Here is a 13174-nt window from a genome sequence, read left to right as displayed (position 1 = left end):
TATCGTCGTTGTTTTTCTTCTTTTCGAATTATTCGCTTTACTTTTTTAAAGCTTGTTACACGATTCTAATCGGTGATCAATTAAATATTCCTTTCCATTTTTCTTAGAATTGACTTCTGATAATTTTTCATTCTGTTTTTAGAATATCTCAATAACCCAACTTTATTTTCTCGCTATGTTTGTATACAATACGACGAGGAGAGGGGGGGAGGGGGGGAACAAGATAAAAAATTCCGATTTCTTTCGAATCGAAGTTAAATCGTTCTTTCTCGATTGTTCACAAATTTTTCTTTTTCTCAATTAATTTGAGAAACGAAAAATTAATTTTCAAATTGGGATTATTCACTTCATATCCCACAAAAAAAAAAAAGAATTAATAACGAAAGAAAAATAATTATAATTCAATGCCTCTGAAAAAAAAATTAAATTTTTCGAGTTAATATTCCTATAAAATAAAAAATTCATATCAGTTCCAAAATTAATTGTTCTAATATTACAAGTGTCGAAGTGACTTTGACTTTTTTTATTGAAAAAAAACAAAAATCTATCTGTATTATTGCAAAAGATCCATATGTTTAATTCATTTTTAATTTTCTTCTCCTATCAATCATCGAAATTGCCTTTACACTCCTTCCTTACTTTTTTTCTTTCTAAAAAAAAAAAGAAGAAAAAATCATCGCAAAAAGCATATTCGACGCGTTGCTAATCTCACCAGAGTGAAGAAAAAAAAAAAAAAGAAATAGAGAGAGATCAACGAACCACTGATCTACCTCATTATTACGAGACTTGTAATAAAAATAAAAAGAGAGGGAAGAGGAGGAAAGCAAAAAGTTTCGAGGCAAAACACGCACACGGTACGTCGTCGAGCGATAGCTCCGCGGAGAGCTTTTTCGCAATCGGTCGCAGAGCGGTTTTTAAAGGCAGGAGCGAAATATGTTTTTTTTTTATTTACGTAGCGAGAAACCGATAAACCAAACCATGCTAATCGGAAATTGAAAGGATTGTGCAACTTTGGAGGCCCGTTCCATTCGATATGACACGAACGCGCTCTAACACAACTATCGTCTAACTGCGCAGTTAATAAAACTTGCGAAATCGTCCACCCACGCGATCTGTGTGTGCGTATTTATGAAATAATTTTATATCTGTCGGTCACGCTCGCCACGGATGAAACGTCGCACCAGAAGAGTCGTACAAAAGTCAAGCATGGAGGAAGCATGCAATTTGCATCGCGCCGTTTCGCTTTCCTTCCCCGCTTTTCTTCCAACTTCCGCCTCTTGCAGCGCGACGAGTCGGTCTTCCGGTCCACGCGGGGAAAGGAAACGGCCCTCGCCCGTGACGAATCGAATTTCTCTTTTCTTTTGTAATAATTATCCTCCGTTTGCTGATCTTCTTCTCTACGGTTGTGAAACAGTGTCGTATTTGTATTCTTGTAAAGATTTGTTTTTTCGTGACACATGTGAAAATTATAAACGTAATAATTTTAGATATTTTTATTTTTCATTTTTATCAGCGTTATGTGGGTGGATGGTGTATCTCGAAACTCGAGATAAAATATTATTGAAATTTTGCAATTTTCTCGTGATTTTTTTTTTTTTAATGGAAAGTATTAAGTAGAAAATTGTATTATAAGTTGAAGTTACGAGGGATGATTTTATGGTAAAAGAAAATTGGGGGATGGAGACGGAAGAAAAATTAAGGGGAAAGGAGAGTGTTCGAGTCTGTTTAAAATAGAGGGGAACTTATTCCGCTAGCTTTTTCACTGATAGTAGTACGAGTCGTGTTTAGTCCGACCAGGGAACAATTCTCAAAATGAGGTTATGCGTGAATAATTTTTTCCACGATAAAATTTCGAATATTAAGATTAACGAATGTACACTGTAATAATAATTTTGAAGTTATTTAAAGTTTTATAACAAAATTTTTACGTTATTTTTTCATTATATTATTATTACCTACGAATGTTAATTTCGAATTAATTTTATTATCAATTTGGAGGATCTTTTTATAGACATTTTATTGATATTTCTGTTTAGATTTCATAGATTTCATTTTCGATCTAAAGTAAAAAATTTATTCGAATTTTTGATGATTTAAATCGTTCGAAAATCGACATCAAGATAAACATCATATTTACCATCAGTATGTAATAATTCGCTTAAAATTTCTCCAGAGGGAGCCTCAGATGCGTATATTTAATTTATCAGGACAAAATGAGACGATACGTAATTTTAAAGTAATTTCATCTCGCGATGGAAATGTAATATTTGGAGAAAGGAGGAAGAGGAGAAAGAAAGGAAAAATAATATTTTTTTTTTCTCGTACAGCTGATTATTATTTTTATTTCTTTGAAATAATCAAGAATAATTAAGTAGAATCGCAGAAAAATAATATATATAAAATTGTTTCGAATCGATTATGATTTCGAGACGAATTACGATAATACGATTGTATTGGCGAGTTATAACAAATAAAATAAAATAATAATAGTCTTTAATACTTTTCTCGGTTTCTACGATAAATAAATAAATAAATAAATAATTTAAGGTAAATAAAGAGATATAGAAAATAAAAAGGTTGGACGATGAACGCGCACATACATACATACACACACAGACACACACATTATTATATATATACATAGATAATATTACATAGAATTTGAAATACGAAGATATTTTCTTCGTGAGAAGTTTAATTAATGTTAACGACTTGAAAAATCGTTGATATTAATTAATATTGCAATTTTTTTTCTCGCTCTGTCTTTCTCGAATTCATTAATATAAATTAATACAACGTAATCTATACGAAAAATGAGAATCCAACAACGGTTCTTAAATTCTTTTAAATCTTTATCTTTTCCTTTTTTTTTCCAAATTTAATTGTTAAAACATTTCAATGTTATTCTGTCGTTTTGCGATTAATTTTTATCTCCTCTTCTTCGACAATAAAGCAAAATAACATGTTTAATGAAGACGATGAAAGAATCAATTTACAATTAATCACGAAAAAACGAACAATTCTTTCCCTCCCTAATAACAATCTTTTTCATTTTTCTCGAAAAAACTTTACTTTGAAAAATTTGAAGAACCGTCGCGTTGTGAAAACGATCGAGAAAAAAAATATGGAACAGAGATGTAATAGCCTCGTAAACATTTGAAACGAATCTTCTTAAAAAATTTTTGTAAAAAAAAGAAAAAAGATCTCTTCTTGTAGAAAAAAAAGAAAGAGAATCATTATTCGAGCTCTACGATCGTTAAAAATCCATCCGTTTCGGAGAGATACGTAAAACGGAGCCTAAGATTATATTCATTAAATAATCATTAATTAATAATCGTGAAGAAAGTAGGCCAGTAATTCTCCATTCATCGCTAATAAATATCACTCGTCCTTCGTCACACCACGAATTATTCTTAAAAAAAATAAAAATGCAATTACACAAGATAAATTATTAAATCAAAAGAGAGAAGAATGTACACAGTAGAACGTCGATTATCCAAATCGAGGTTATACAAATAATTATAACACAGGATGAATCATTTGTCTAATCTAACTGCTTGGACTAACAATATTTACTTTCTTCGTCGTTACTTATTACTCGTAACGTAACATCGATTGTAAAATTTTAATCATTTTTTTTTCTTTTTCTTAAATTTTGCAATAAACGTTCCTAAATTTAAAAAAATTGCCCGATTTTTAATTTCTTTTTCACACATTTGTATCGACATGTTTGTATTGCATTGTTTATAAATTTACATTTGGATCAATTATTTAAAAAAATTCCCCTCCAATTAATTCTACTGTATACAACATTATACGTTTCTCTCTTCGAGAAGAATCGAAATCTAAGAATAATATAATAGCCTAAGATCGATAAATAATAAATAAATTATACGCTACGCCAAAGTAAAATAAATTATAAATAAATAAATAACGAAAATGGCAGATGTTCAGGAACGAATAAAAAGTCGAATAAAACCACGATCGGCATCGAAATCGATAAACACTTATCGAAATACGATATTCAATAGGAATTTCTTTCTTCTCCTCTTATATATATATTATCGTGATTAATTACTTAGTTATCCTAATAGGTTTTTTTTAATTTCGGACGGAGGACAGTCCGTAATACTGTTTGTAGGTGGTTTTTTAGGGTCGAGAGATCGCGTATAATATTTTTCTTTTTTTTTTTTCCTTCTTGCTCTTCTCTCAAACCTTTTCTTTCTGCCCTTCTTTGTTTTTTCTTCGTTTATTTTTTTTATCTTCTTCTTCTTCATTATTCCTCGTTCTCTCGACCCTGTTACTTGCCCTGTGATCCAGCGCGATTTTCGTGTTTCGTGAAATTAAATAAGCGAATATTCGTCGCTTTGATTCTCCTTTAATTTCTGAAATGAAAGAAAAAGAAATGTTTCCTGATTAAAAATTAATCAGAGAAATTAAATTTTTTAAATAAGTTAATTTTACGTGGAATTATTGTTATTATTTCAAATAAAATGTATTTATAACGTCTCGTTCTGGATTAATCTCCCGATTAATAAACGATTTCTAACATCGTGATAAAATATATTAAAGAGATAGATTCGTGTTACAGAGTGTTAATAAGAAAATTGTAAGTGTGGGGGGAAAAAAAAATGGATTTATCATGAGAAAACGGTGCCCTCCTTGCATTAAAGTTCACGTCTGGATCTGGCGAGGCGCGTGCCATCGATTCATTTTATTTCTCTTTCCTCGTCCAATTATCGCTGCGATTGTACGCGATACAGAAAGAGAATTACGCGAGCGCATGATCATATCTCGGGTTATATAATAATAATTCTAATTCGAGAATTGTAATTAATTCTTCTTTCAAGAAATTATTTTGCGCCGTCGATCTTATTCGTAGACGATTTTTCCATCGTAACATATTTTTTTTTTTTACTAAAATTTTAATCGTTACACTCAAAATCGTATCTTTAATTAAGATAAGTAAAATGGAAAAAATTAATAAAGATTTCTTTCTCCATATCAAGTGTAGAGTATCACGTGATTAAAGATTAAACGATATATAATTTTTTAATAAACTCACCACTTGTGGCGAAAGAACGTTATCCTCGTCGAGCAATTCAGGATTGTCATTAATGATTTGCATGATACGTTTCAAAGTTTCAAGTTTGTTGTTAATCGTGGATCTTCTTCTGCGACCTCTGTAACGAAAAATGCGACATCGATTAAGAAAAAAACGGATTGATTAGATTTTCTTTTCTTTATCTCTCTTATTAAATTGTAGGATCGAGAGGAAAAGGTAATACGATGTCGAAAGATGAATTGTAATTCGAAACAAGGTATGAATGGAAATATTCATACGAATAATTTCTTTTCTTCTATTCAAAGAGATATAAAAAAATTAAATTCTCTACGATTTCAAAAGTATCGAAAGTAATTCAAGAATTTAATAAAGATTCACTTCCACATGGCAATTAAAAAAAAGAAATAATTTCTAATTAACGATCTTAATTACAAAGCAGCATCGAATTCTCGCGAGAAACGATACAAAATTAATTCGCATAATATATCTACGTTTAATTAAATTTAATTCTCGTATCAATATAAATATCCCATAAATAGATATTCATAATTCTGAAATAAAATAAAAGTCTACGTGGAATATTTTAATAAGAGAGAGAAATTTTTAATTGATTAAGATCTCTCGATTCTATAAGTCTCTTAAATATTGGGTAGCCATTTCGTCCACCCACTCGAAAATTTTCCAAGAGAATCACGAATTTATTTCTCCCCGATCCATTAAATCGAAAATTCGACTCGTCATTGGTGGATCGATCGATATTCGCATCGTAAATTTTCGCTCCAATCGCGCGGTACAAAGTTTATAAATAATAGAGCGCTTTCCCCCTTCGATCGTTCGCGACGCGACGAACTCGGCAGTACGAGGACGAACGTCGACACGAAAGGAACGTATGCCGCGATTCTCTTAAAATTTTATATTTTGAATATAAATCTATTTATTCATGCGCGAAAAATATATTTATTTTTATATTTTTTATATATATATATATATTTTTTGTATATTCGAAACAATGAAATATTTATTTAATTATATTTTTCATCTATTGTTTACATTCCGAATTGAATCATTATTCATGCACGAAAAATATTTTTTAAAAATATTTTATATTTTAGTTTAGTTTTATATTTATATATATATATATATTTTTTTTTTTGTATATTCGAAACAATGAAATATTTATTTAATTATATTTTTCATTTATTATTTACATTCCAAATTGGATCATTATTTATGCGCCAAAAATACATTTATATATATATATTTTTTTATATAAAGTTTTGTATATGAAATATTTATTTAATTATATTTTTCATCTATTATTTACATTCCGAATTTTACATTTTTTTGCGTAGATCTATATGCTACAAAATTTTATTTATGTCCTGCAAAAGTCAATTAACAATTAAAAATATAAATTTTCACTTTAACGAATCTATAATCGTAACACGTATATATAGTTTATCAGCGAAATTTGAATGAAAAGTTAAGAGTAAAGGGAAATAGAGAGAAAGAAAGAGAGTGAAAAATAGACTATCTTCCCAGTGAAAATAAATTCAATTCGATGATGCAAACAATACTTGAACTTTCATCTTTCACGTTCCCACAGTATGAATCATCCTTGTTGCACATTTAAACCGGATAAAGAATTCGCCTTTACCCTTTCTTCCTCTTCCTCCTCCCGAATAGAAAGGATGGAAGCATCTTTTTCATTTGAATAAACGAAGAGGGAGCGAAATAAGATTGTCGATTCGATTCCATCTTCTTTATTACACACGTAACGCGGATGAGGAATAGAACGATGCAGGGAATAGACGAGCATCCCCCTTCGTTCTGTCCGCAGGCATCGATGAGATAGAAAAAATAGAATTGCTCGTTTTATCTCGGCAAATTCAAAGCAAATTTTCGCGAGTTAAATTTCGTCGAGGCAACGGTTGAATAGAAATTTCATTCGGATGGTATTTTATGTATATATTTTCCTCTTTTATTCGCCTGTTATTCCATCCGCATAACGACGATAAATGGTTTTGTTTCGATATTTTCGTAAACAAAATATTGATGATAATCAATGAATCGATAATTTCAATTCTCTTCGCTTTGCGTTATTTAGATGAAAGAAATTGCAATGGAATTATTCAGAGCTCGTAAAGAAATGTAAAATTGCAAAAGAGTATATATTCTTTCTTCTAGTTTTTTTATAGATTTATATCGGTATTTAAATAGTGGATTAATCAAGATTAAATTATTGAAGATGAAGTTTTTAATAATAATTTAATAAATATTATTGAGAAATGGATTAAAATTAGGATGGAAATATTTTATTCCATTTTTTGATAAATATTTTACAGATTATTATATATTTTATATATATATATATATATATATATATATATATATATATATATATATATATATATATATATATATATAGCTTATAGAAATATTCTAGAAAAATGTTAATCCAAAAGAGAATAAGAAAGAACATCCATCTTGCATTTCTGTTAATACAACTTTCGGCATTTGCGCTATTGTTTTTAACTGTATAGCTTATAAATAGATAAACGTTTATTTTCCAATTCTATTTCTGTAAAATACCACAGTCCAATCTTTAAACAATAACAAACTCGTTGAATCGATACAAATATATACAGAAGAAAAAAATTTCTTCAAATTATTCGATTACAATTCTTTCTTTCAATATTATTATCACAAATATTCTATTCCTCGCTTATTAAAAATTAAAAATCATTAGCAAAATATTTTCCACAAAAATTAAACTAAAATTACTCAACTATATCAATTTCAATTTTGCCAGGCCAAATTACAGAAAGAGAAAGAAACTTCTTTTTACCCATAAAAGGGGGTAGTAAAGGGTTAAATAAAATCAACGAGCGAGCTCAAAAGTGTCCTTTGAAACCTATATAGAAACCCACGACTTCCACCCTCCATCCGTGATGATTTCCACCCTCGCGGAGCAACAAGTTGAATTTCAATTCAGCACTCGACGTGCCGCGCATACTTTACCCCCCTTCTCCGTTCCTCACCGTTACGCGAACGAATTATCCGTTACGGAAATTCGTCGGGTTAAAAGAAGCACACCGGTCTAAAAATAGAAGACGTTGGAGAAAAATGTTCTCTCCTCCCGAGAGATTCCTGAACCCGGGAGTCATACACGCGGTTGCATCACAACGCGTTTTATCTTTTTCGCTCCCTCTTCTTCTTCTTCTCCTTTTAAAATAAAGATTAGTTATTTCCACCTTGTGTACTCTATGCCGCAATATACGGTCGATTCTTTATCTCTGTTTCGCTTGGTAAGAAACCTAGGCTACTAGTCTCTCTCTCTCTCTCTCTTCGACGAGAGACGGGAAAATTGCACGAGTCATGGTCATCGTTTTGACGTAACACGAGATAAAAAAAGAGGTTTGTTTCGTGGAATCTTGTCTACGTTGAAAACGTTGACCCCGTTCTCGATGAATAAAATATTTTCTTTCAAGTAAATTTAACGTAAATAATTTTTGCAAGCGTAATAATTGGAATAATAATTTAATTCAATATAATAATTTATTTAACGAGGATTCCCTTTTTTCTTTTTTTTATCTCATAACGAAGAGAATCGCAATGAAGTTCAATACGATAATTTCGCAGACGTAGCGGGAAAGGAGGTGGCGCTAATAACGCATATAAGATAATTTCTTGCCGATAAGAAGAAGAAGGAAAATAAATCGGCGAAGATAGAGGGGGGGTTAAATTAATTACGATAGGTTAAGTAATTACTCACATCTGCTCCAGATTAAACACACCGAATCCAACCGGGACCGTCTTCACCATCCCCTTCACGTTGCTCAATCCGCTACGTGTGTCCGCCTCGGCCAGCATTTGATCCGATATCCGCTTTTGCCTGCTGCGAAATAAATAACCGATTATCGTCTTTGACGAAATAATCTCGATCGTGAAGGAATTTATGAAGTGGAATGGAAAAAATGTAACAGATGATTTATTCGTATAATCTATTAATATTGTCGTATAAAGTTTGATCAAGTTGAAATCTTTAATTGAGATGTAATGGAAGAGTTAAGAAGTTGAGGAAGAGTGGTTGTTGGTTTGAATTTGATTTGAATGAAAATAAAAAAAGAAGAAAAGAAGAAGGAATGTTATGATATAATAATTAATAATTAGTTGGATAATCGTTTTCAATTACAAAATTTGATCTGAGAGATGAAAAAAATGATAAGAGGAAGAATAAAGTGAAGGAACGATTAGAATTAGATTCTGGTGATTTTTTCTCGATACGGGCGAGATAAATGGGTTAAGAATAGAATCATTATTTCATCTTTATCGATAGTATGTGGTATATTTTTTACGATGAATTTGATAAATATATAATAATCGACATTGTGAAAAAATTCTATTATATTTTTCAAGTTTATTAATTTGAATGGATAAAAAAAAATCGATTGCAATTCTAATTGACGAAAGGAAAAGTTTGTTAAATTAGATCTGTTAGATCTGGTAAATATGTAAATAATATTCACGTAAATATAAATAATGACTCATTGCATAAATTCTCAAAACATGTATAAAATAAAGTGGATTGTACGATTAAATCTCTGTTACATTACATTATGTAACGTTTAACATTCGAATTATATCGAAAGTTAAAATTAACACTTGTGCAAAATTCGATCATGGAAATTTGCACGAAGAGTGCGCAAAAGGGGATTAACCTCTGCCTAAATTCCATCTCTTTGCAACTTTGAATGAGAAATTATACGAAATGTATCGTGAATTTGATTATTTTACAAAGATAAAGAGGATAAAAGAGGCTGGTGATTTCTAACGAGAATCAATTATAGAATTGAAAGGCAAGGTAAAATCATTGTTAACCAATCATTGTTTTCTTTCTTTCTCTTTCATTTCTCAACGTTAATAATTTCTTCAACCTTATACTCTTGCACAATGAGAGGTAACAAACTGGATGATAAAATAAGCAAACTATTACTCGTAAATAAATTTTATATTAATATCACATGTCATTCGATTATATCATTTTACGGGAACTGGTGCAATCGTGATGCACAAGTTGCAATTTGCAATATTATCAATCGACTAATATTATCGCGCGATAAATCGTTGCGCAAAGAAAGAGTCCGTTCATAGATGTACATAAAAGATGTCAGATTTATAAATATATACATAATAGGAGAAAAAGCAAGTAAAAAAGTAAATAAACAAAATCGAAAATATTTTCCATAATTCTACTTGAAATAACGATAATAAATTTCCACTTGAAATAAATAATAAATTTCACACCGTTCTCGTAAAAATTAACCAACTCGAAACGTATCGCGATTATCATTTGCCGTTGGTGAGATCGTGACTTGCGAATAATAGGAAGTTACGTCACTCAGTGTAAACTTTGGCGCGTATAACAGATGCGAGGAGGATCGGGGCACGGCATCCACGTCTAGTAGAACCGATTAATTCGATCGATTTGGCGAAACGCCCATCGTGTCTCGGTCCCAAATTTAAATTTCCAACCTGTTGCGAATTCCTCTCGTCTCCCCTTTGGAGGTTGCACGTTTATCCTCGTTCGCGTATCCTCGTTTCATCTCTCACCTTCCCCGAATCATTAATATTTAATCGCTCCCTTCGCTTATCCCCTCTCCACGATTGTACGTGACACGATTTTTATTATTTATTTTTATTCGAGATTAAACGAAGATCGAACGAAACGATAAATCGAGGAATCTCTGCTTCGTGAAAAATTTATTACATACTTGTGAAAAAAAAAAAGAGGTAATTAAAGTTAATTTAAAACGATAAAAAGATCTCTAGAAATAGAAATATCGTATATTTTCAATTTTAAAATATTTGGAAAAATCAATCATACGAGATAAGAGAGGTAACTATGTTAAAAAGGAAAAAAATCCCTTTGATCCCACCCTTATTCTTAATCCTCGTCCCTTTCCGATTATACGCTTAAGCTTGTACGCAATTCATATATCGACGGCCAATAAAAAAGGGAGAAGAAGAAAAAAATCACGGCGATATTAGAAGCTATGTATATAATGATACCATAAGCCGCGTTTATCCTCAATTTTGCCTCGTTAATCGCTATGCTAATCCCTCTTGACGCGTACGGACAAAGCGCCGGTTACCGGTGTTCGCAAAGGTGAATCTCCTCTCGATGGAATTCGATTCGAATAGAAATCCTCGATATACTTGCGAGTAGTATTTTTTTTATACTTGTAACGCGATCTCGAAGAGAGATAGGATAAAACTCGTCGAAAATAATAATCGATGAAGATAAACTTGGCTCGATAATGATCGCGTCTCGAGTTTGACGTCGAAACGGGATTTCCCATTCCGAGAAAGGAGAGGATTTTATTTCGTGCAAAATGCATCTAATCTTTGACCTTAGACTCGAAAGATTAAAATCCTGATATTAAAAAAAAACGATCCTTTGGAAGTTTTGAATTAGATTCGATAAGATAATTATATTCGAAAGAAATATGGAAAGAGGAGGAAAGAAAAGGAAATAAAAAATCGAACTGACACTTACCTAAGCAAGGGGAATGATCTAGCGTAAATCGTATCCGGGATCAGGATCACGTTTAGAGCGCACAACACGAGCAACGTGGTGAACAAACCCGCCATTCTCTTTCCCTCGTCGAAGACGTAAAAGTAATAACCAAATATAATCTCTTTAGTTCCAGAAAAAAAAAAAAGAAAAATTTCTCTCTGTCTCGAGCACGCGCACTATCCTCCTCTCACTTGTTCACAAACTCGTTCAATTTGAGAAAGATCGACACGTTATAGGAAACTCTTCAGACCATTCAACTTTCTCTCTCTCTATCTCTATCTTCCTTTCTCTCTCTCTCTCCTTATCGATACGATCAGGCCCTATTCCAATGTCTTTGTGAACTGTAACGTAAGCTTCGCCCGCATATATACGCGAAGAACAGTACCGGCCTCGCCCCTCCACCGTATACCCCCTCTCGATCCCAATCCTCCCTCGCGTTTCTTTCCCGGAATCGCGACCCTTTTCCCTCGATTCCCTCTTTTTCCTTTTTTTCCCTCCTCTTCTTCTTCTTTTTTTTTTCCTTCCTTTTCTTTCCTTTGGTCGAAACGAGACGAAGCGTGGAAAGAAGGGAATTAAAAGGGAGGGGGAAAAATGGAGAGGACTTTGAAATCAACCTTTTTTCTTTTTTTTTGAGACAGCGGATTCGCGAGTCAGGCTTCGATCACGGTGCAACCACGTGACCCAAGTCTGCTCCGAATTTTTTCGGGGATCGCCGCGATTTTTTCGATACTTTAGGAACGCGTGATTTATCGGGTCTAGAGGTGTTGAAATTTTTCTATCCCGTTCCGTGCTTCGTAGTTAAGTTTCGGTATTTCTACGAAGTATTCTCGTTTAGGTATATTATAAATTAAAGGTGTTTATTTGAATGTGGATGGATTTGGATCTATAATTTGGATCTATCTATAATAATTTGGATATATATATTTGGATCTACGATGGAATTTTTCTCTTCGATTAGAAGAAAAGTTGGAATACGTTTCTTTTCATTCTTGCTGTGTAAATCTTTTTTTCCTCGAGTGGAGGAGGACATTGTATATTTGGATTTCGAAATTCGTATTCTATAGTGTCCAAAAAAAGTCTTCTTCTATTTATTTATTTATTTTTTATAAGAAATCGACAAAATCCTGTAGAAATAATTATATTTCTCGAAATATTTTAAATCGAAGATGTTTATTTGAATGTGGATGCGTATACGGATTTGGATCTATAATTTGGATCTATGAATTTTTCTCTTCAATTAGAAGAAAAGCGAAGAAGAATACGCTTCTCTTGCTGTATAAATCTTTTTTTCCTCGAGTGGAGGAGGACGTTATATATTTGGATGAGATTTCGAATCTTTGAAACTCGTATTCTATAATATCCAAAAAAAATCTTCTTCTCTTCTATTTATTTATTTATTTTTTATAACGAAAGAAATCGACAAGATCCCATAGAAATAATTATATTTCTCGAAATATTTTAAATCGAAGGTGTTTATTTGAATGTGGATACGGATTTGGATCTATAATTTGGATCTACGATGGAATTTT

At 31.7% G+C, this 13174-nt stretch overlaps 2 protein-coding genes across 3 annotated transcripts in view; one reads left to right on the top strand and one right to left on the bottom strand.

Annotated features, from left to right (window-relative positions):
* The window catches only part of LOC100578814 (putative fatty acyl-CoA reductase CG5065), a 36434-nt gene that overhangs the window by 9500 nt on the left and 13760 nt on the right, over positions 1–13174 (top strand). The gene's annotated exons all lie outside the window — the stretch shown is intronic.
* On the bottom strand, positions 2865–11991 carry LOC102654968. 2 transcript variants are annotated; one of them, XM_026444293.1, is made up of 4 exons: positions 11625–11991; positions 8841–8960; positions 5066–5183; positions 2865–4385 (listed from the first exon to the last, which is right to left on the bottom strand). In XM_026444293.1, the coding sequence occupies exons 1-4, from the start codon at positions 11717–11719 to the stop codon at positions 4344–4346; spliced, it is 375 nt and encodes a 124-aa protein (XP_026300078.1). In that variant the 5' UTR covers positions 11720–11991; the 3' UTR covers positions 2865–4343. The 2 variants fall into 2 exon arrangements, with proteins under 2 accessions (XP_026300078.1, XP_006565269.1); XM_006565206.3 differs by having other exon boundaries at positions 8841–8963; positions 11625–11989.

The sequence above is a fragment of the Apis mellifera genome, linkage group LG12 (genome assembly GCF_003254395.2).
Source record: "Apis mellifera strain DH4 linkage group LG12, Amel_HAv3.1, whole genome shotgun sequence".
NCBI classification, from domain to species: domain Eukaryota; kingdom Metazoa; phylum Arthropoda; class Insecta; order Hymenoptera; family Apidae; genus Apis; species Apis mellifera.
The sequence above is the reverse complement of the archived record's forward strand: the minus strand, read 5'-3'. Positions and strand labels throughout refer to the sequence as shown.